Consider the following 24154-nt stretch of genomic DNA (forward strand, 5'->3'; position numbering starts at 1 on the left):
CTGAGAAGGGGGCTGGGAAGAGAAGTGTCATTGGTGGACCTGAAGGGGATCTGTGAGCTCACCTGGTAATTCTGCACAAAAGGGAAAATTTTCTTTGATGCTCTTCCCTTCATGCTTGTTTCAAATTGAACCAACCTGTATGCTTCTGTTTTCAAGTAGTTGGTGAACCACTGAGCAGCCTCATCGCCACAGTCTCTGCCTTTAATGTCAAGGCCAAATAGCCTAGAAGAGTCACAAGAACACAGGGTGACCTTTCTTACATGAATGCACTGTGCAGTGGACGATGGCGATGGCTATCCAATCCTCCTTAGGCCAAATCTAGACAGCAGCAGAACCAGCTGAGGAGGGTGTAGAACATGCTCTGTGAAGAGTTTCCCAAACCTAAATATGCATACAAATCATCCTGGATCTTATTTCCACCCAGGGTCTGTGCTTCCCTAGAGTGCTGCCTGTGTAGTAAGTGAAGAGCTTTGAGGGAAAAAGTTGCTTACTCTCAGTGACAGAGTAAGTCTGCCAGGCCACAAACATATCCATCACTCAACACATTAAACATTTACCCACAAACTTTTAACTCTAAGTTGCAATAGCTTTTCTCTTTGATGAATTTATTTGCTCAAAACCTGTCATTTGCGGAAGTGTTTCCCTTCCCTGCACATAGGCATTAAAACCAAAAGCCCAGGTGGCAGGTGGGTTCACATCCCAGCTCCTGTCATTGTGTGACAGCAATGGAATTGTTGGTTTCCTGTTTTGTAAAGTGGAATTGATGATATTCACCTCACATAGGTTTGCAAAGATAATTAACTGAAATACTGTGTTCAATGAATTATTGCCTCAGACTTTTAGCTCAGTTGGTAGAGTGCTTGCTTAACATGCACAAGGCCCTGGGTTCAATCCTCCGCACCACCAAAAAAAAAAAAAAAAAAAAGTTCCTATTTTATGATGCTTCCAATATATTAATTTTAATAATTTTCTGTATTTTCTATTGATTATTCTGCTACACTATTTCTGTGCTACAAACTGTAAATGACATCTATACAATTTTAAGAGGACACATTTTGGAACCAAATATATCTATCTCTGTAACAAGGCACAAAATACATGAATTTGAAACAAAAATAAAAATAAAAAAATAAAATGCTTATTTTAGGGCTGGGGGTACAGCTCAGTAGTACAGCCTGGATTCCACAACACAGGAAGGAAGGAAGGAAGGAAGGAAGGAAGGAAGGAAGGAAGGAAGGAAGGAAGGAAGGAAGGAAGGAAGGAAGGAAGGGAGGGAGGGAGGGAGGGAGGGAGGGAGGGAGGAAGAGGGAGAGAAGGAGGGAGGAGGGAAGGGGGAAGCAGAGGAGGAGGAAGGGAGGGAGGGAGTAAAGGAGAGAGGGAAGGAGGAAGGCAGACAGGCAGACACATTTAGCTGGTTATCAAGGTGACCATGATATATCATTACAAACATCTAAGTATCCAGAACTTCACATCAAAGGGCAAGACCAGAGAATGTGACAGTCTATCCGAGGTCCCCAGACCAAATGGAAGCCAAGGCTTGAGGTCTCTGGACAGAGATGGAAATCCCCACCACCTCCTTCTGCCAACAGTGCCTTAGTGTTGATTGCAGACCTCAGAGGCTATAGTCACCTTAGAAAGCTCCCACATATGATCATCCAGCACCGAGGTACAGTCGGTAAAATCTCCAAAAACCCCTTGTCTGCCTGTCTGGGAGGCTGACAATTCTAAATAAAGTTGTATCCAACTTGAATGAAAGGAGACAAACTCTGCACATGGGTACGTGTACCCTTTATACTTGAATTAATAATGCTTTCTATTACCTGTATTTTTGATGCTTTGACATCTGGAGGCCTTGCTGATGCTGAAGGGATCCCCCCTCCCAGGACCAGCCAATTAGTAGGCTAATTACCTGTGTTATGGTTTGGATTTGAGGTATCCCCACCAAAAAGCTCATGCCAGACAATGCAGGAAGGTCTAAAGGTGAAATGATTAGATGACAACTGTGACCTTATCAGTGGACTCATCCATTTAATGGATTAATAATTTGAACAGACTACTAGGTGGTCACTGTAAGCAAGTAGAGTGTGGCTGGAGGAAGCAGGTCACTAAGACAGTATCCTTGGGAATTATATCTTGCCCTCCTGTCTCTCTCTCTCTCTCTCTCTCTCGCTCTTTCTCTCCCTTGCCATGAGTTGGGCAGCTTGCCAATGCCATGATGTTTTGCCTCACCTCGGTGCCCAAAGCAATGGAGTCGGTCAATCAGTCCGCAAAACATGACTTTGATATGAATACCAAACTACCCAGAGCCCATACCCCAACCACCTCCTTTATTGAGTTCTTACCCTTAGGCCACTACTCCCTGACCTATTTGCCCCAAGGGCAAGTAACAGATACTCTAGAAACAGCTTCTGTGTTCCAGAGCCCACTGAAATTGTTCAAACTGGCCAATCCTAAGCCTGCTGACCCTGACTTACAGAAACTACTTAAAGGCTCTTGCTAGTATTTACCCCTTGCTCCATCTGCCTCCTGACCAACCCTGGTGCTGTGATAAATGGCCCTTGTGGCAGACTACACCTTCTCTACAGATCCATTAGCATAAGCAATTTCTTTCTTCATGATGGTCATTTCTGTGTCTGTGTCTCTTACTACGCCCAATTAAAACTAGTCCTGAGTACCCTTAAAATAATACTCTAATAATAATGCAGTGCCCACTTGCACCTGAGCACCACCTGATCCCAACCAGGATACACTTCTCTTAAATATTTCCTTTTCTAATTTCATCCTTTGCTGTACAAACTAGCAAATGCAGGTGGGAGCCTCAAGGAAAATCAGGTCTGTTGTGGTTCCCCAGATGCCCCCAAGCAGTCACCTGCAGTCGTGGAGGGGGTTTGAGGAAGGCAGCCTGTCAGGTAAAACCAGCTGTTCCATGTCGGGAGCCTTGAGGATCAGACAGTTGTTCTCATAAGTGATGGAGACCAGCACCAGACGAGGCTCCTGCCGGGCAGTCACCATGTGTCCATCTTCCTTAATCACCAGCCAAAACCTGCAGAGAAGCAAATAACACAACATTAGAAAATCCCCCTCTACCCTTTCATGAGTTTGCCTTTAGCTTTTTAGTCCCCCCAAACCCTCCATCTTTCCTGATGTGGGACCCAACAAATATTTTCCAGACAATTATTAGCTAGGTCCAAATTCTTTGGGTCTAAATGTTGTTGTCCCCAAAAGGAGCTAGTTGTTTATTTGATGATTCTGCTTGGGTTAGAAGTTTTCTCAAGACATTAAACATCTCCCTGAGCCCCTGGGAGAAGCAAAGTGTCTTCTAGTTCTTTCTGTAAAATACAGAAAAGTTAGCCAAAACTACTGGCCTGAGAGAAATGGGACCTGAGGATCCAAACTGGCCTCCACTCTTCTCCTTGCTGTGACATGTGGGTCCTACATCAGGACACTTGCGAAGTCACACTTCCTCTTTGTGCACACATTTTAAGTAGAAAACAAAGATTCATGGAAGACGGGTGTTGGATTAGAACTTCACTTTCAACAGAGCCCACTGTGCTGGGCTGTTTTCAAACTTGGTGTTTCCATGGGATGAGCTGGGAGTGGGGGGGAGGCTGAGGAGCCGGGTTAATTATACCTTTATCTACAGCATAGCTAAATTTGGGTTGCACCCCACAAACAATCTCTCCCAGGGAAAATAAGTTTTAATATCACTATTTTAGAATATAGAATCCGCAGAGAAGTGGCATGGGTGAGGAACTCTGCCGGCATTGATGAGTGAGAAGCAAATGAAAGCAAGAGGCTCTCCAAGTGTGAGCAGGACGGAAGGACAGACACTTCTTTCCAGAAGGAGGAAGGAGCGCCAGCTTCCTCCCCAGCACATTCCAAAATATGACTGAAGCCAAATGGAACTGTCTGAGGTAACTCTGTTGAGGCTCTCATGTCAGCACACAGGTGGCTCAGTCCCTGCCCTTTTCAGTCTTACACTGGGAACCTCCCCATCAGCATTGTCCTTTCCAGGTTTCAACTAAACTGTCCCTGTAATGAAGCCAGCAGACAATGGCTGTAGGGCAGCTTGGGACCCGCAGCGATCCTAGCCACTGCTGTGCACTCCCACTGAACTGCCGCCTGATCGCTCCTCTCAGTTGTGGCTTGCCAGTAGCTCCCAGAAAAATGCACCACAGACACGAGGTCTCACACAAGAGACTTTATTATGTGGACGACTAACACATCTGCTCCAGGGTGAAAAGAAAGGAAAAAAGAGAAAGATGGCATGTAGCTTCTCCCAGATATTGGAATCTCGCGGGCTGGAAGGAACCAGTAGCGGAGGAGAATACTTGCAAGCTGACTGATGAACCAATAGCTATCTAGCATGTTAGGACTTAATGTGGGAAGCAGGAAGTTCCTGTAACTGTAAGAGGCGGGCAGAGTGCAGATTGACAGGTGGTTGGGAGGCGGGGTATCGCTTTATATTACAATGGTAGTAGCCCATTCTCCACCCCATCCACCACCAACAACAACTGGTATGCATGATGGTGTAAGAAGATGGCAATGTAAAGGCACAATAGAAATTGTCTTGGCTACTCTCTTCCCAAGATCTGGCAATGTTGGGTAGTAGGTCCCCACCCGTTTGAGGAGTCCATCTTTCTGTCTTTGGTTCCCGGGGTTCTCTGATCTGCTCAGACCTAGAGTGGGTTCTGTAACTCAGGGAATCCCTGTCTAACTCATAGTCCTTCTCCTTGGGTTGATCCCATTCCCTATTTCCAGTCTTATCCTTAGGTGCAGAGATCTGGTGATGACCCTGTGCTATGGTTTAAAGGTGTCCCCCAGATTTCATGTGCTGAAAACTAAATCTTCAAATTCATATGTTAATGGTATTCAGAGGTGGGACCTTTGGGAAACAACTGGATTAATCCACTCATAGATGAACAGGTTATCTATCGAGGGAGTAATTTTGCTATAAAAGTAAGCTCTCTCTGGCATGCATGTGACACCCTCTGCCATGTTATAATGTAGCAAGAAGCCCTCACCAGATGCCAGTGTCATGCTGTTGAATTTCCCAGCTTCTAGAACCATGAACTAAAATAAACCTGCATTATTTACAAATTGCCCAATCTCAGATATTTTGTTTTAGCAATAGAAAATGGACTCAGTCTGTTTTGATTAAGCCCCCCAAAACCTATATCCATAGCTTCCAACATGCCCTATCCCCAGACAAGACTGGCTCTAAAATCTGCAGACAGATATCTGCAGACAGATTCAAACAAGTGTCTACACAGGAATGACACTGTTTACACATCATTTCTGACAGTCAGTCTTCCCTCCCTGGGTCTTCTCATCTGCCATCTAACTTTCACAACCTTGGCCCTTCACAGTGGCTCATGACCCCACCCTTAGCTCCAGCCTGTTGTATAGTAACATGGGAGTTAACTGTTGGAATTAACAGTGGGAAGTGGTGGCCAGAGGCTTTTTGACTGCACTTAAAAAGGCAAAGGGCAGCTTGCAGTGAGTTCGACATTGGGAGAGGACAAAGACAAGGATAAAAGGTAAAAGCTTGCCATCTGTAAAATTCCCCAACCACCTCACAGCCCTGTCAACCTGGGTAATGATATTCTTCACTTCCTCAAACAAGGGATGCCCAGTGAATGAATAATCAGCTCTGTTCTGCCAGAAGATCTGAAAGAAAGGGTAAGACTTGGGGTAGGGGTTGGGGGTAAATTTTTGTTTTTGTTTTTGTTTTCTACCAGGGATTGAATCAGGGTCAACCACTGAGCCACATACCCAGCCCTATTTTGTATTTTATTTACAGAGAGGGTCTCACTGAGTTGCTTAACACCTTGATTTTTAGCTGAAGCTGGTTTTGAACTTGAGATCCTCCTGCCTCAGCCTCTGGAGTCACTGGGATTATAGGCTGGGGGTAGATTTTATGACCAAGTTATTCAAACCAAGTTGGTAATACTAAAAGTCAGCATCTTGACTTTTACTTTAAAGGAAAACCAAGAATATGTGGTAGGGGGATGAGTGTAAAAGCCCAGAGCTCAGATTTCTCACAAGAGCAACAGTGCCTTGATTAACCAACAGTTTCTCAAGTTACAAACTAGTCTGGGGAGCTGGAAGAACAGAACCTGAAAAAGGAAGAAAACAGGAACAGAGATATAAGTGATCAATTCATACATGGCTACTAAGGAGAGGAGGGATTTACAAGGTCAGGGAACAAGGCCATGCCCTCCTAGCCTCACAATGCCAGGATTCAGCTGTGTGGATTTAAACACCTCAAAGCTCAGGGTGCTCAGCCAGGTTCAAGCACAACATGCCAAGAGCTTCTAACAAAATACTTCTAGCAGTTTTCAGCACAGAGCACTTAGAGTTACATCTCAGCTTCAAACAGTTCCAAAGACACAGGTTCAGACTGGAATTAAATAAAGGAGGCCTGTATTCTAGGTATGTCTACAGTTGTGTTATCTTTATCTCAGGTCCATTGAGCAGAGTTTTTCTTCTGGCAAGCCTGCTTTGAATATCAATTGCCCTTTGATTAATAAAGGGTAGGGAAGACCTGGTCTTAGAGACCAACTTCTTCATATTTTTTTCAAAATGAGAAAACTGAAGTTCAGAGAGGTTAAATAATTTTGTCCAAGGTCTCCTGATCTTCCTGCAATCCTTACACTTCTATATTCCACACTGGTTTTATAGCAAGAGCATGAATGCTCTACTCACAACCATCTGAGTTCAAATCCCTGCAGCACATGTTGGGTAATGATCTGGGGAGAGTTACTCATCCATTAGACACTGTTTCCTTCTCTTCAGGAAGGGGATAATGATAGCTAGCCCACAAGAGTATCATGAGGTTTAAATCAGCTAATCTACAGGACAGAATTTAGCTCAGCATCTATTGCATTCTAAATCACTGCCCTGCCTCCACCTCAGTCTTCACCCCAACCCAGCTCAAGAACTTATTGCTCAAAACAAGTGAAAGTTGACACAGTTCTACTTCTTCTAAGGTGTTCACAGAAGCAGAAAAGCATGAGCAAAGGACACATACTTTCTTTTCATGGTAGCAACAGTCACTGCAAAGAAGTGCCAATAGGAAAACGACAGGAATTCTGATGATCAGAGGAAGCAGACAAGAACTAAAAAATCTCTGAAATAACCTTAGTGTCTCAAGTGGGGAAGACAGCAACACATGCCCATTTTCTCTGGATGTGCATTATGAGATTCTGTTTCTCCCAGTTGGTTGAAGAATACCCAGTAACACTGTGCCTGAAGTCTCTCTAGCAAGATTTTTTTTTTTTTTTTTTTTTTTTTGTGGTGCTGGGGATAGAACCTAGGACCTTGTGTATGCAAGGCATACACTCTACCAACTGAGCTATATCCCCAGCCCTAGGCAGACTTTTCTGATCCTTTGTACTTGAATAAGCTTTAAACATCTCCTCATTCTTAATGGCCCCAGATAAGACCCTTTATAGTGTAAGAATCACTTGGGAGAAACATGCCACACAAGCTGGCATCACCCTTGGCCACTCTCATTCATTTGGACTGGGATGGGAATCTTGGGAAATGGTAGTTTGAAAAAAAATCTCTCCAGGATTAGAAATCTGGGATGGGAGTGGGGAAGAGAAAATCACCCTTGAGTTGGGTGATCTGCACACACAACACTTCTCTAAGACAAGTTGAAGTTTTCCAATCAGTAGAAGCCCACATTTCTTTAAGAAAACAGCAGTCTTCAAAGAACAGTGCATACATGTATCCTGGCATGAACCCAGGGCAACAGATGGCCCTTTGCCAGAAGGTTCCTTGAATTATCTATTTGCAACCCTCTCCACCCCTACAGATACAGGACCATTGCTAAACCAACCCAGTTATCTTCATCCTAAAAATGAAATTTCTATGCATCAGGCCCTATGTAGGTAGGGAATTTGTCCAAAGTTTTTCACTGAGGACCACTCTGCCTCTGCCTCTGGAAAAAGGGAACACACGGCTATTCCCTTTGGTAACATAAGAATCAAAATGGCTACAGATTGGGCAAAAGGAGAACAAAAGTCCTTTTCTAAGCCCCATTTACTAAAAGGGATAAAACATGGATGTCATGTTAGGAATACCCAGGTCACCAATTCTGCTTCTTGAACTGGATATTCCAGCTACCAAACTTAAGAACGCTCTTATCTGCATCAATTTCTAACCACTGGACTTGATGAAAGCGTAAGCCCACTTTCCTTCAGTGGAACTCTGGTGCAGTCTTGCTAAGCCTGTTTCCCAATTTGCAGATCTATTCTACACTCAAATAAAACTGTTTTTATTTTAACTTTGTTTATGATTTCTTGGTTTATACATTAGAACCAAACATTACGCCTGAGGTTAACTACCTACCAGCCACTCACAGAACTACCAGGTACCTCCTCTCCCCAGCGGAAGACTCCACTCTGCTCATTACTCATTCAAACCTCAAGCCTCCCAGACGTGATCCCCAAAACACAAGTGGGAGGAACAAGCCCCAGAAAGGCCTACCCCAGTGTCCTGGATCGACACCCAGTTCTGTTTTATTCCTGTTTAGTGCCAATGGCATTTTGTTTTTCTGCTATGGGTCTATAGATAGAATCACAAACTTGCGATTGCCATCTGCAATCCCAGCTACTCCGAAGACTGAGAGTGGAGAATCACAAGTTCAAGGTCAACCTGGGCAAGTTAGTGAGACCCTGTCTTAGAATAAAAAATAAAAGGGGCCTGGGGATATAGATCAACAGTAGAGAGCCCCTGGGTTTAATTTCCAGTACAGGGGGGCTAGGGAATCACAAACTTTTACAGCTAATAAGAGTCTTGGAGATACCAGGTCAGAGTCCTACTGCTCCAGAGGAAAGGAGCAATCTCTCATTCTCTCATAGCAAGAGGCAGGGACTTGCCCCATCCATTTTACCAAAACTGAATCAGGCACGCATTTACAGCTAAAGATCAAAGGTCCAACAGACAGGGAAATTCAGGTGACAGCCCTCTATTCTCCTTCAATCAGCAGGCACTCCTCTGTTCTTCTGTTAGCCGCTAGTCAGGTGCCTTAGCAATCATTGAGTACTCAGACTCAGTCTTTTTAGAATAAAAAGTTTACCCTTAAACTTTGCTCTCTGTAATAATAAATTCTCCACCCCGTCTCACTGTAATAATAAATTCTCCACCCCGGAGGCGTTTCTCACCGCTGCTGCAAAGCATGATCTCCTAAGAAGCTTGCTCAGGACCCTGTCCGCTAGTACACATGATGAGGAGTTCTTCCTACACGAATATGTATGACTTTCCCCAATAAATGGCCCTTGCTTTCTCTGTCCTGCAGAGAACACGTGCTCTTTTTGCCTTCAGCAAGTGATAAGCCTTTTTTCACTCTGCCAGCTATTTACAAGCTTTGCACCCGACCAAGAGGCGAATCCATGGCATTTGTTAGGTTTCTGGACAGGACAAGGCCCCAAGGGTGAGGGAGACCTCACCCTTCCCGGTCCCGGGAAGATGCAGCGCAGGGGCTCGGAGTACCTGTCCCGCAGGTGGCCACAGCGCAATCCCATAGCGGTGCACTCCGCCTCGTTCACCTGCACCCCCTTGCAGGACTTGATCGGGTAGATCGAGAGCTGCGCCACGGTGCCCACCCGCTGCAGCCGCCTGCGCCGCCTGGGTCTTGCGTGGCGCCAAGCGACGGTCCCCAGCGCCACCGCGGCCAGGCTCAGGGCAGCTACCCCGAGCCACACGGGCCGGGGCTGCGCGGGGAGGCCGAGGCGGGCCAGTGCCGAAGAGCCCGCGGCGCCCATGGTCTCTGGTGGCGGGCACAGGCCTGGGTGATTAGGCCTGGGAGGAAGAGGAGGGGTTTAAGACTCAGGGAGGGTGGGGAGGAGCCAAAAATGGCTCAACCACCGATCCGGTCAAACTTCTGCCACCCTCCTCCGGTCCGACCCAGGGAGGGAGCGCCGGAACCCGATGCCTAGGACTGCGCGGCAGCAGGGCAGGGAGGCAGAGCGCCCTGGGCGCCTCTGGGTGGCGCGGCTCCCACATCAAGTGAGGGAACAGACGCGTTTCTCTGGAGTGGTCACTTCTCTTTATTTTCCCTTCTTTGTCCGCTACCAGGCGTCAGTCACTTACGTAATGTGACCCTTCAGCCGGCCACACTCGCCTCTTACAGGAGCGCGCTTTAGTTGATCCACAAGGGTACACGAAAACATGAAGGCGGGTTGAAGAATGGAAGGTTTTAAAACATTTGGGAAAGAACTTTTTCTGCCAGGTCGCTGTGAGAACTGCAGAACTTTCAGCACATAAGAACTTGGTTTAAATCTCTGCTTAGAGGGAGCAAACTCTAGCAAGACTTCTAGTAGCACGAGCATACACACACACACACACACACACACACACACACACACACACACACCCCGATTAAAATATCTGCCGCAAAAATTTTCTTTGTTCTGGCCAACGGGTAACTGTCGGCCCCTGACCCCTTTCTTAGAACATTCGCTAAAAAGGACTTGTTGTAAATCCTTCCCTTGGTGCTTCCAGTATGCGTGTTCTTCTATCCTCTCTGATGATTACATTTTAAAGGAATGGCTTCCAGACAGGACAAGTCCCCACCTCCTTCACCCTTCCTGGGAATGGCATAAAGGAATGATTTTAAAATGTGATCACTAGGGAGGATAGGGCCTGGGTGTCCCCGTGTCTGTGGGAGGACAGAATCCCACCACAATAACATTGACCACACCCTGGCAATTTTGCAGTTGTACTTCCACTGACCCTCCACACTCAGGCCCTCATTTTCCCTTTATCCACCCAGTCAACTCTGCCCAAATCAGAATGGGGCTCAGCTCTTTCCTACTGTCATGGGGTGAGTAAAGCCTGTTATTTTTATATTTGTTCTAATTAATGATACATGACAGTAGAATATATGTTGACACATCCATTTGCATGCTTCAACTCATTCTCAGCTTTGTTTATCTTTGAAAACTCCCCTGGAGTAAGCTTCTGGGCTAATGATGGATTTTCTTAGATAAGTCAAGGTTTGAGGTCACTGGTTTATTTTTCAAAAGACGGTCCTTAATTTGTGGCACAGATCTTAAAGAGGCCAGGCTGTGGTCCCCTCCCAAGTCCAGATGGGTCACCCTCTGGGGAAAAGCCCCACTCAGCAGTGTGGGAGAAGATTCAGGGAGGGAGACAGAAACAGAGGAGTCTTCATCTCTTAGACTGTTTTCCATGAAAAGTGAACAAAATTGGACCTGTTCTTCCCTCCCCCCACCCCCAAAGAAACAAAACGAACAAACAAAAAAAAAAATCCTGTTTGAAATCCCAGGCCCCAGAGTTTACCTCTTCAGTCCCCACACATTCTCATTGTGCTCTACAGCCAAGATGTCTGGATTTGTTTTTAAGCATGGTGTTGTGAATGAGGTATGTGTATGTAAGGAAAATCCCACGGAACCCACCGGACACAGGAAATCACATAAGGGAGTTTATTAAGCAAACAGTGTCTCCCTGCAGGGTAAGAGAGAAAATGAGAGGAAAAGAGAAAGGGAAAAGAAAGGGTGCGCGCTAGAGAGAGTGGGAAGTGGGGAGGATAGAGAAAAGTGAGGAGGACAGACAGAAGGATGGGGAAAAAAAGATGGTGGGGAAGCTATAGTAAACAGTTGAATTCCGTAGGGCTAACATGGGACCAATATTGGAGAAGGACACTTGCAAGCTAACTGATGAACCATAGCTAGCTAGGATGTTCACAGACTGACAAGTGGTTGGGAGGCGGGGAAAATGGCTGCACCTGATGGGCGGGGGAGCAGCTTTATACATTACAGTGTATACTTATATCTGATCTTCTCTGTCCCTCCAGACTTGAGGAGAGTCTGAGACACCCTGCCCACAAGCCAGCTGTTAGATTAAAGTCTAACAGCTGAAGGTAAAGTCATCACCTTCACTGGACCTGGGCTAAATGTCTCATTAGCTATCGTGGACTCAAACTTTAGATGAAGCTAACCCTCCATCCAGGAATTCACAGAGCCCCCCAGAAGACTGAAGCACCTCTAAGGATAATGTTGGAGAGAACACATGGTCAAGACAGGGGAAGTGAGATAGAGAGAAGCTAAATCTTGGGACATTTCAGAGAATGGAGCTTTTAAGTTGAGACTGAACATGAAGGGTTGGGGGCTGAGGAGGAAACTCTACATCGGAGGAGCACATGTGATGACCTAAAGGAATCAAAGAAACAGGAGAGAGTGTGGCATGTTTAGAAAACCACCAGCAAGTCGGCTTTATTAGAATGTTCCAGTGCATGGGCAGGGGGAGGAATTGAGGCAGGATGGGTGGGTGAGGGCAGATCAGGCTCTGCCTTGCCTCTATTTAATGTGGAGACACCTAGGATTCTGGGCAGCAGTAAATGTATTCAGATGGATGTTGGCAAGGTCACTCTGGGAAGGAAGGAATGACACCAAGGGTGACTAGATGAGGCACTAATGCCCTAGTTGCTGCTGAGTAAATAAATGAGGATGGATTGTATGTGTGGCTAGGGGAGACAGCAGACAGAATAAGCCAGAGGTGGTGAAGAGGGAACACTGAGACTGAGGGAGGGAAGGAGCCCAAGGTGACTACAGCTTCTGGTATCAGAGTATGGGTTTGTGGTGGGAGTGCCATTCATTCTCTGAGATAAAAAACTCAAGAGAACAGTCTGGTCTGGGAGAAAGATAACCATCCCTACCATTCGATGTCAGGCATTTATGAACCATCCAGGGAGAAAAAAGCTACCTAGACCAGTAACTTGAACTTTCTGGGCTACTACCTTTCTGTAGGATGGTGGGGATAGATCTCTAAGATATCAGCTCTAATACTGAATTTCCTAAGTCCACACTGGCCCTGGGTTCCACAGCCAACCAAGTGAGGGACTTGCCATGGTAATATCAAATTTCAGCTCTCCTCACCCACCAAACACATCACCTAGCCAGCTCTGGTCCCCTTCTACTGATGCTGGGACTAGGGATGATTTCAAGGAAGTAAGGAAATTCCTTATCGGTAATGTGTACAATTTACAGACCTAGCCTCGTCATTTGAAAAGTTTGTAAGGGATGATGGGAGGTTGAGGATCCATTGACTAGTCGCCTATTCACTGGCTTGCATTTATTTATTTGTAGGTTTGTTTCAGTACTGGGGATTGAGTCAGGGGCCCCCACGTGCAAAGCAAGGGCTCTACCATGAGCTACATCCCCAGCCCTTTAGTAAAAAATATTTTACTTTGAGATAGTTCTCACTAAGTTGCTCAGGCTGGACTCAAATTTGCAATCCTCCTGCCTCAGCCTATCCAGTAGCTAGAATTACAGGCTTGTGCCACTGTGCCCGGCTTTCCTTTTGATTTGAATTATTAGCTTATCTTTTTTCTTTTTGATTATATCTTCATAGCCCTTTGTAAATTAAAAGAATTATCCATTTAAACCGGGCACAGTGGTGCATGCCTGTGATCACAACTACTTGACAGGCTTAGGCAGGAAGATCACAGTTTCAAGGCCAGCCTTAGTACCTTAGCAAGTCTCTATCTGAAAATAAAAAATAAAAAGAATTAGAAATGTAGCTTAGAGATAAAGTGTCCCCAAATTCAACCCCCAACACCAAAAAAATAGAGCAAAAAGAAAGAATATTACCCTTTTATCATATGCATTTCAGAGTCCTTGCATGTTTTTCCCCTAGTTTGTCACATTTTAGCAAACTCTGCTAAAAAGAATCTTTCTAGTGAGTAAAGAATCATTGTTGTATGGCTAGAGGCACTGCTGTATCTAAATAAAACTATATTATTAGAATACCAATCAAAAAAAAAAAAAAAAAACAGTAAGAAAGAATCCTAAAAGGCAAATATTGTTCTTGCCCAGCCAGGAAAGACCTCAATAGGTATTAGTTAGGGCCACTCACTATCTGTCCTGGAGAGATAAACAAATCAGATTATCAGGCTGTGATGATAATCAACCTTAAGTTTTTGAGTCAGGGTAGGCTAAAATGTCATGACTTCAACCACTACCATAGGGATCAAGCCCTCACCTATCTATAAGCTTTAAACACAGACACATTAGCCAGTTAGTGTTGAGAGTCAGATATGGTCGAGCCAGCTTTACCCCTTAAAGGATTGGTTACAATGTTTCCTGATTAACTGACTTAAATTCAAGATTAGAAGCAGTTAAATATTGATCAAGCATATGTTTTGGCTCTCACATTCCCACGAGGGTGAGTGTCTGACCTGGGCTTCTGAGAGGATCGCCAATGGCCCCAGCAAGTGCTGGAACTGGGTAGATCTGGGCATCCAGTGATGACCACCATAACTGCCTGCTGGGTCCTCACAGCAGGCCATCTGCAATAAACCTATACTCTAAGCATTGAATGCTTCAGAGTGAGAAGGTGGGCATTCTCTATCTATCATGGTTGAAAGTCTAGTTTATTTTATCAATCAATAGTAGAGATAAAACCTTTGTTTTCCAAGTCTAAACTACTAGTGAGAAATCAATCACGGATTACAGGTTACAGTTTTATTTGACCTATGCCCCAGAACACATCACCCGATCCACCCCATCCTTAGCCCTTCACATCTCCCAGACTGTTCCTAGGAAATGGAACATTAAGAGACTCCTCCCCACCCTGCGTCTAGGAATTTTTACGGCACAACACTGCATTGATGTCATTATAACATAACTTCTTGTCCTGTACCCCACCACGGTAATTCTATCACACCTCAATTCCCAACTTCCACAACTTTTTTCTCTGATAGTTGAAACCTTTCCTGCCACAGAAGTCTTCAGACTCACCCTTCCTCCCTCAGCTAAGATTATAGAATTAACCCTTCCAGGCTGGGTCTAGAAGTTCTTTAGAGAAATACCTATTCGGTTTATAGATACTGCCCAAGTAGCAGAGCTGAGCTCTCTGAACCTCTTCTGGTTCTGAGTATTGCCTGATTCATGAATGGTCCCTGGCTCAAAAAAACTCTTATTCAATTTAGTTTATCTAAAGTTTTTCTTGTAATAGGTGCAATGAATGGGATAGTAGTTGGCGTCAATCTTAATGGAATTAAAAAGAATCATTATCAGTCTTGCAGAAGAAAATTGCAACTTCTAATGTATATGCAAACAGACGTATCGGTATATCAGTGTGCTTTATTTCATTTAATTCTGATACTTATTCATTGATCTGATATTCACCATGTGTTTCCTCTAGACAGTTGGCAGGAATTGAGAGGGGTCATGATTGCTCCCTCATCAATGGCTCTGTTCAGATGCTCATCTCAGGTGAATTTCCAGACTTAGGTAACACAATCTCCCAGAAACCAACTTCATCCCTTTTTCTGAGTTTGAAGCAGGGGTGTTGGTGTTCAGTTTGGATCCTTGTTGCCACAGAATGACATTAAGACAGTATCGGTGGAGTGAGACACGTGCATAGGTTACACAGATAAAGAGGGTGCATTTAAATATCTGCAAGAGTTGTGACTCTGTGGTGAGGAAGAATCTGAAAAGAATGCAGAATGGAATCAAGCAGTAGATTGTTTTGGACTCAGTCAAGTGCTAAAGCAGCCTGCGATTACATATTCCTCGGTAGAAAAAAATCAACTTAAAAGTGGTAGATAATGTGCTTCGCATGCACAAGGCCTGGGTTCAATCCCCAGCACCAAAAAAAAAAAAAAAAAAAAAAAAAGTTTAAGGAGATTTTTGAATATGAAATTTCAGTAAATAAAGTGCAGATTTTTAAAAGTAGCCTCTTTAAGGTCTTTTAATATAGCAGATTTTGTGACATTCCATAATCACCTCAGTATACATACGTTATGATGCCAGTAAGAATTTGAGTTCAGATAATATAATATAAATACTGATAATGATAATAACACCCTCCATTTATAGGACTTTACATTTTCCAGAGTAATTTGACATTCAGTGAGGTAGGGATTGAGGTTTGAAAGGAAGCCAGGAGTCGCCCTGTGGGGGAGGTGTTGTGCATCACCACGTAGGACTGGTGGAGGAAAATACATCACAGTTCAGAGTCTGTCTGTTAGCCTTTCAAGGTAGAAAGTCTAATTTTGCTATGTCAACAGTTGCATGGACTCAGAACCAGATGATTAAAACATCCACCCCATTTTGTTCATTCCAATGAGAAACATCTTTACATGCCCACAAGTTTGTGCAATATTTTCATTTCCCCCCAATGAGGATTTGAACAGGGTTCCTAAGCCAGGTCAAGGGGCATTCTCTGTGTGTTAGCCGGGGGCCTCCTTCCTGTTACAAGGAGATGAACACTGAGATTGTGTTTGAGTTGGAAGTTTGTGATTCGTACACCCAGGGAGGTCATGACTCCAAAGGCGAGTCCCAGAACTCACTCAGAAGGGCTCCAGGGGAACATGTACCAGGGCTGATGTTCAGGGAGTGAGCAGCCTTTATTCAAGCCCACTAGGTGCTAGACGCTGGTATTTAGTCTTCAATGATTGAGGAAGAGAGAATCTCGACTGTAAGAAGCCTGCTGACTGCTAAGGCTATCCATCAGCAAACAAGCAATTAGGTCACTCCGTGAAAAGAGTTGGAGGGGAAGAGCAGAGGTCCTTAGAAGCCCACTAGGGATAGGGACAGGGAAGCAGAGGCCTGATTGATGAGAAACTGTTGTCAGACAAAGCAGGCAGACTGTGACAGAGAACACAGTATTTTGAGGAGCTAAATTCAATCCTGAAGAGAAAGCAGAGTGAAAACGAGGAAAAAGGAGAGGATGGAAAAGGTAAACAAGCACAGAGGGTGGAAAGAATTACAGTGTGAGGAAGAATGTGGACTTCATCCAGAAGATATAAAAAAAAAAAAAAGGTAACATTATTTGCTGATAAGAAGAAAAACTGGGTGGCTAGAAACATGGAAGAGATGGAAACTTTTCATTTGGACACATTTACACTTTTAAATCTTGAGTTATAAAAACTATTACTTATTCAAAAAGCTCAGAAAAAAGTATTAAAAATATAATTTTTTTAAATTATCCTAGCTACAATGAGTCTCCCAGTCACCAGGCTCTCGGTTAGGAAAACAGACAGCAAGTATACCTAACCATCTTCCAATCTACCAGATGTTTTCAAAGTTTTGTAGCTAATGCCTGTGGGTGGATTCCCAAACCCAAAAGATGTGTAAACAAATAACAGTTTAATAACTGCTTTATGAGAGTTTTGGGCTTAGGACTTTGAAAGCACATATTGGGGCTGGGCAAACTTTCTCTGCCTGAAGACTGGAGGTAGGTAACATGTAAATGAGGATTTGAAGATGCACAGAAGCTTCAAAAATGGAAGAGAGGAAGATTAACTCAAGAAACATACAACTTTCTGAAAAGACCTGTGATGTTTTGGAGGACTACAGAGTGGAGTGATGTGCAGGAAAGTACAGGGAGTGAATGGTAGAGGAGCTTAGGCATGATGCAAGCCAAGTGTGCAGACTTCAAATGCTGTTTGGAGGAGTGTGAATTTCTAGCATGTTCAGGTATGCCATCTTGGACATTGGTATTCTGGAAGTTAGTAAATATATACCTCTAGCAAAATTTATTTTTTTCCCCAAGTAACAGAAAAAAATTAACTTCATGGAATTCATGTTTTCTGTATGTTGAGTTTTCCCTGGGATCCCATACTTTGTACAGAAAGTTTCTAATTTCTGCTGGTTAATATAAAGAGTAAAAAAATAAACAAATGAATCAGTATCCAGGAAGCAAATATTCAATATCTAGAAATTCAGGTGCACATGAATTGGCTTGGTATCTTTTTCTTTTTGTCAAGTATGTTCATGGCTGTGCTTTTAATAATATTTTATTTCAGATATTTTCTGTTACCAAAGATTGTTCCTCCTTTCCGTGTAGTGATGAACTGTTGTTAACCTTCCCTGATGGTTTGCAACACAAACTCTGTCCCATGGCTTGTTTTATTTGGCTTAAATACAGATGTTTCAATTAGGTAACGTCTAGCTTGTCTTAAGAAATCAAAATATCTGGCAATATGGAGTCTATATTCTGCAATGACAACAATCAAGTGGATGTGACTAAAACCTCCTGGATTCAGGCATCATCCGTTAGGTGGTGGGCCCGGCCCCACCTCCCTGGGTTGGTCCTGACCCCTGTGGTTCTTGGGTTTCCCCGGGATGGACCGGGGTTTCCCAAGAGGTTGCTCCACATTCCCAGCAGGGGGCGCTGTGACCAGGGTTTTGGATGGAAGGGTGGAGAAGAGGTTCTTGGAGGCTGCTTCCACCAGGGAAGCAAGAGGAAACCCTCCTTTCCTTCCTGGTGAGTAAGTCCTAAGGAACAACTTCACGTGACCCAACCCAGCGAAGGGTGGGCATTAAGAGCCATTTATAGGCCGAGTATTTTGAAAGAGCCTGAGGAGAAACAAAGTCACACCTCAGTTGCTCTGGACATGTGAATGATGCTTTGCAGTTTGTGAAACTGGATCAGGCAGGTATGGTGTTTCATCCCATGTCAGCCCAGACACTGGAGTTCCTGTCTCTCCTAAGAGCCCTCTCCCAGCAAAGAAGCAGGAATCCTGCACTGATTGCTTTCTCGAACTATTCCTTGAGGAGGGGGAGGGAAGGAGGAGGAGGGACAAAGACCCTGGAGAGAAAGTGCCAGAAATCTGTGCTAGAGGAAGGGAGTGAGGAATGGATAGGCCTGTCAGTATGGTGCCCTTTGTAACTAACTGTAAGGTGCTCTGCCATGGGCTGGGGCTGGTACATCTACCCCAGGCACACAAAAATTTGTTATATTTGTTAAATAAATGGTCCGAGGAATTTGTTGAGCCTTTACCTGTATACGGGTAGAGCATCAGTATTCCTTACATGTCACGCCCAAGTTGCAAACACTGAGGCTAGGACTTTCTCACCTCTGGCTAACCTGTCCTGGGTGTCCCCTGAACTCCTTCAATGGCCATGACCCCTCTTGTGCTTTGCGACTTTGATTTTGAGGATGTTATCAGCCAGGATGCAGAATCCTGCTTCCTACCCCAGCCTTCAGTTGCTTTTTCTCTGTGTTTGTTTTCTTTGGCAGCTGTGGGGAGATTTGCTTTTCATCTCAGCAGCACGTGCCTGCTCAGAGTGAAGGAAGGAGGTTATGGCAGGATGTGGTTGTCTGGGAGGGGAAGAGACTCCTTGCTTGGGGTCATCCTTTCCAAAACATGCCCTGTAAATTAAATACTTGTTGATATTTTCCCTCTATCGGCCCTTTTCCAACTCCTTCCCAAGAAAAAAATATACAGTGTGTCTTCACTCAAAACAGTCTGTTCCACCCAGTTTCCTTTCATTTTATTTACTCATTCATTTCTTCATTCATTCATTCTGAGCCTTTTAACATTATTAATAAGTATAACCAGAAAATAATGACATAGAAATGACTTACCCTTGTATTGTAAGAACTGTCCTGTTATTTCTTAAATTGAGATACAATTCACGTAACATAAAATTCACCATTGTAAAGAGCACAATACAGTGTTTTTTAGTATATTCACTATATTGTGCAGCTATCACTTCTGTATTGTTTCAGAATATTTCCATCACTACAAATGGAAACACCATACCTATCAGTACTCCATCTCCTGCAATCCACTCAGCCCTGGCAACTACTTTTTTGTCACTGTGGATTTGCCTCTTCTGGACATTTCATATAAATGAATCATGCAATGTGTGATTTTTTGTGTTTCATGTCTTTCACTTAACTTTATCAGGTAACTCCATGTTGTGACATGTAACTAACTATACATTCTCTGTTATGGCAGATAATATCTCATTGTACGCATATAGCACTGCTTATCCATTTCATCAGCAGACAGTCATTGAGATAGTTTCCATTGGGGGGCTATTATAATAATGCTACTATGAATATTTGTGTAGAAGTTTTGCAACAACACATATTTCCAATTTTCTTGGGCATATACCAGCATGGACTTATAGGATCATAGGGTAACTCTATGTCTAACTTTTTGAGACACTCTGAAACTATTTTCCACCAGTAATAAATGAAATTCACTTTTTTCTTGATCCAATTTAATAGACTATTCAGTTTAATGATAGACCAAATTTAATAGACTATCTAGGTGAACGTACATTCAGAGAGGACTTAGTAAGTCCATTATACTTGCACCATGATGATGACAGTAACCTTCAATATGTGGATAATTTATCCCTAGCCCTGGAGAAGAAAATGGGATTGGTTAGGGCAGAGGGCCTCATGGAGCAGATATGCAAATCTCTTACCCTTATCAATTCAGGGATTGTGTTCTGGTGTCCGGAAGATGGAGAAAAGGTCTGAGAACATTCTATTGAGGTCTACTGTTGAAAGGGCAAGAAGAGGGTAGGCCTGCCTTTCTTCTTTTCCCTGTAAGATTTCTGGGATCTCTTGGGATGTAGGCCTCCGAAGACAGCTGTGGTTGAGATAATGCCTTTCATAAGTGTGTGGAGAGTTGAGGAACTGTGGGTGGGACTTTTCTCTGGACTTGCCCTTGTTTCATGTTGCTTCCAAGTACATAATGAAGCAGAACATTGTCCTTATCAACTGATTTATTTTTAAAAATGGATTCAAGGCATTGTTATAGAAATCCCATCAACCTACTAGAAAACTCATATTTAACACAGCTCTTCTATTGAATGGTAGCTAGAGTTGATTGTTTCATGATTATGGAGTGGAAATACAGAACCCCACTCTTTCTAAGCACAGAGCAAGAACTTCAAATGTCAATTTTTTAATAGTTTTTTTCATCGACAGACCTTTATTTATCTATTATTTACTTAGTTAGTTAGTTAGTTATATGTAGTGCAGAGAATCAAACCCAGTGCCTCACACATGCTAGGCAAGTACTCTACCACTGAACTACAACCCCAGCCTGGAATGTCAATTTGAGACCATCTCAATCCATCCTTGATCCGCCTGTAAAACATAACAGGAAATGAGTTCATGCCAACGATGTGTTAAAACATTTGTTGACATTAACAGAAGGAATGCTGGCTGATTTTAGATTTAAACTTCTAAACAAAAGAGAATGATTTTTTGGGTGGAGAATACTTTAAAACACAACTCTACAATTGTTACCATATAAAGAGTTTTTCGAGGCAAATATTCTATTTCATACCAACTCTTTTGCTTTAGATAAGTCATTTGAACCTTTGAAAGTGTGAAAATCATTTTCTCTCTACCTTTTTTCAATAATCAGATTTAGTAATGCCTGCCCCATCCTTCCTCTTCAGGAACTTCCCTGCAATTTCCCCTTTTAGTATTGTTTATTCATCATAAACTGAAATATTAACACATATGAAATATAACTTCGCATTTATTATATGCAAGCTTTCCTAGGCTAACTATTATGACTCATGCATTGACCACCTCATCCCCAATGCAGCAATGTCCAGAGGTGGGATTTTCAGGAATGATTGGCTCATGTGGCTTCTGACCTCAGCAGTGGATTAATCTACTGATGCATTAGTAATTTTATGGCATTATGGGGAGGTGGTGGAAATTTTAGGAGGTAGGGGTTAGTTGGAAGATGTTTTAGTCAGCTTTTTCTTTGTTGTGAACAAAAGACCCAACGAGACCAACATAGAAGAGGAAAACATTTATTTGGGGGCTCATGGTTTCAGAGCTCTCAGTCCATAGATGACCAATTCTACTGCTCTGGGCTCAAGGTGAGGTAGAACATCACAGCAGAAGAGTGTGGTAGAAGGCAACTCAGAACATGGCAACAAGAAAATGGAGAGAGCGCTGCAGACCGAGGATAAAACATACACCCCAGAGGCACGCTCCCAATTACCTGCCTCCTGCAATCACACCATAATCACCTGAAGTTACACCAGTTCATCGATAGCAGGGGATGAATGCACCAATTAGGTTAAGATAATCATAGCCCAATCGTTCCACTTCTGAAATGTCTTGCATTGTCTCACAGATGAGCTTTCAGGGACACTTCATATCTAAACCATAATAGAGGACGTAGGTTGCTGGGGGATCTGGTATAGTATTTTCTTGTGTCCCGTGTCCACTCTTCTCAGCTGCCCTGAGCTGAGCAGCTTTCCGCCACCACACTCTTCCACCATGATATTTCTATCTTGGAGTCAGTCAACCATGAACTGAAACTTCTGAAACTATGAGCCAAAATAAATCTTTCCTCTTCTAAATTTTTTTTCCGTGTATCTGTCACAGTGATAAAAAGTTGATTAACACAGTTACAAAATTAACTTGGGGGCATTTTTCTCATTAGAAGCTTACAATCAAGTGTATAAAATATATGTATAGGTAAATAAATGTAACACAAAGTGGAAAGTATGAAGGTTATGTGGGTTAATTAGAGAAGAGTAAGGAAATATTAAGTCATATCTATAGAAACTTCAGGAAAAGTTTACTACTTTAGCTTGACTTGACATTGTGCAGAGTCCACTTCCACAATCCATTCATAGAACAAGAAAATGTACCTGGTAGGAACTAAGAATCTAATCCTAAACAAGGCAACAACAATCCTGCCTTCAAGGTGGCCAGAATGAAATCAATAGTTTTCCAAGTTTCTTTGGGCTAAATTTTTTGTGATATCCACAGATTCCAAGGAAAAAGTAACTAGAAAGAGGAGTTTGGGGCAGTATAATAACTATCATTATTTAAAAAAAAAAAAAAAAAAAAAACTTGATTTCCAGGAACTGTGGACTAGATAACTGTGATACTTACAAGAATGTGTTTGGCAGGATTATTGGTGACAGTCCAAAACAACTCAAATATCCATTCACAGAGGAACGGATAAATTGTGGTGTGTTCCTACAGCATGACATGTACAGCAATAAAAATGAAAAACTATGGTTGTACCAATCAAAATGAATGACTCTTAAAAACATAGTGAGCCAAGGAATTCAGACATTAAAATAATATACACTGTACATTTCCATCCCTACAAAGTTCAAAACCAAGAAACACTAAAGCATAATGTTAAGAGATACACAAGATGGCGGTAAAACTCTAAGGAGAAGCAAGCAAAAGCCCACAGTACAATCAGGCCACGGTTTCCTTTAGAGGGGAGAACAGGTGATGTGACAAGAAGGAGCGTGAGGGACTTCTAGGGCTTAGCATGATCTTTTCTAAGTTGGTTACAGAGATATTTACTTTGTAATGATTTTCCCACTCTATCATTTTGTTTTCTGCAGTCTGTAAATGTGTGCTGTTGAGCAAAACTAGAAGAATGATAAACTAGCACCCATACCAGCCTAGAGACAGGACAGCAGAAGGGTGCCCACCACACATCATGTTCTGGAACCACACACAAGTATTTAACGGGGCTGGACAACAGAAACCAAGAGGGACCATGATCCTTGGTTGGAGCTTTAAGACTACAAGAATGAGGGAAGAAGCAGCTTCTCCCTGCCATGATCAGGGATTGAGATCCATTGTAGTTTGAAGAGCCCCCCTGGGTTTCCAGCCCAATCCCAGCATTTTGTGGCTGAGGGAGAACCAGCCCCTCACCTGGCATAACCAGGAACTGAGGCCCACTCGATGGTCTTCAGCCTCTTCGGCAGCTGGTCCATGAAGGTCTGTGGAAGGCGATCTCCTTCTCCTGCAAGGCTATCCACAAGGAATCAGCCCCGGCTCTCGTGAGTTATATTTCACAATTAAAGGAAAAGAAAAAAGAAAAGGAAGACATGGTAGGCAGACGAAGCTCCTATCCTAATTCCCAGCACCTGTAAATGATACTTATATGGCAAAAGAAATTTATCAGATGTGATTAAGTTAAAGATCTTAAGATGGGGAGATTATTCTGGATTATCCAAGTGAGCCCAATGTAAGCATAGGAGTCTTGTAAAGGAAAGAGGGAGATAAAATAATCAGAGAAGGAGATGGAACGGTGGCAGGAGAGATTGGACTAATGTGACTGCTACAGTTGAAAAATGGAAGAAGATTACGAGGCAAGGAAAATGGGCAGCCTCTGGAGGCTGGAAAAATAGTAAATTCACAAATATGTGGAAATCAAGTGACACATTTCTAAATAACAATGGAAGAAATCACAAAAGAAATTAGAAAATACCTTATTATGAAGGAAAACGAAAATGCAACACACCAAAACTCATTTGACCAAACTAAAGTAGCATTTAGATGCTACAATCAAACAGATGTAAATTTCTGAAACATTTCAAGTCAATATCCTAATGTTCTCCTCTAAGACATTAGAAAAAGAAGAACA

At 43.2% G+C, this 24154-nt stretch overlaps 1 protein-coding gene across 2 annotated transcripts in view; it reads right to left on the bottom strand.

Moving 5' to 3' along the window:
- MTARC2 (mitochondrial amidoxime reducing component 2) overlaps positions 1-9814 on the bottom strand; it is a 35713-nt gene extending 25899 nt beyond the window's left edge. Inside the window, exons 1-3 of one of the 2 annotated variants that reach the window (XM_079106814.1) lie at positions 9502-9814; positions 2870-3043; positions 63-222 (exon numbers count right to left, since the gene is read on the bottom strand). In XM_079106814.1, the coding sequence (XP_078962940.1) occupies positions 63-222; positions 2870-3043; positions 9502-9773 (606 nt within the window). In that variant the 5' untranslated portion in view covers positions 9774-9814. The remainder of the gene's footprint in view (positions 1-62; positions 223-2869; positions 3044-9501) is intronic. The other variant, XM_079106813.1, reaches the window with a different exon arrangement.
- Positions 9815-24154: the final 14340 nt, after the last annotated feature.

The sequence above is a fragment of the Sciurus vulgaris genome (genome assembly GCF_902686455.1).
Source record: "Sciurus vulgaris genome assembly, chromosome: 12".
Classification (NCBI taxonomy): Eukaryota; Metazoa; Chordata; class Mammalia; order Rodentia; family Sciuridae; genus Sciurus; species Sciurus vulgaris.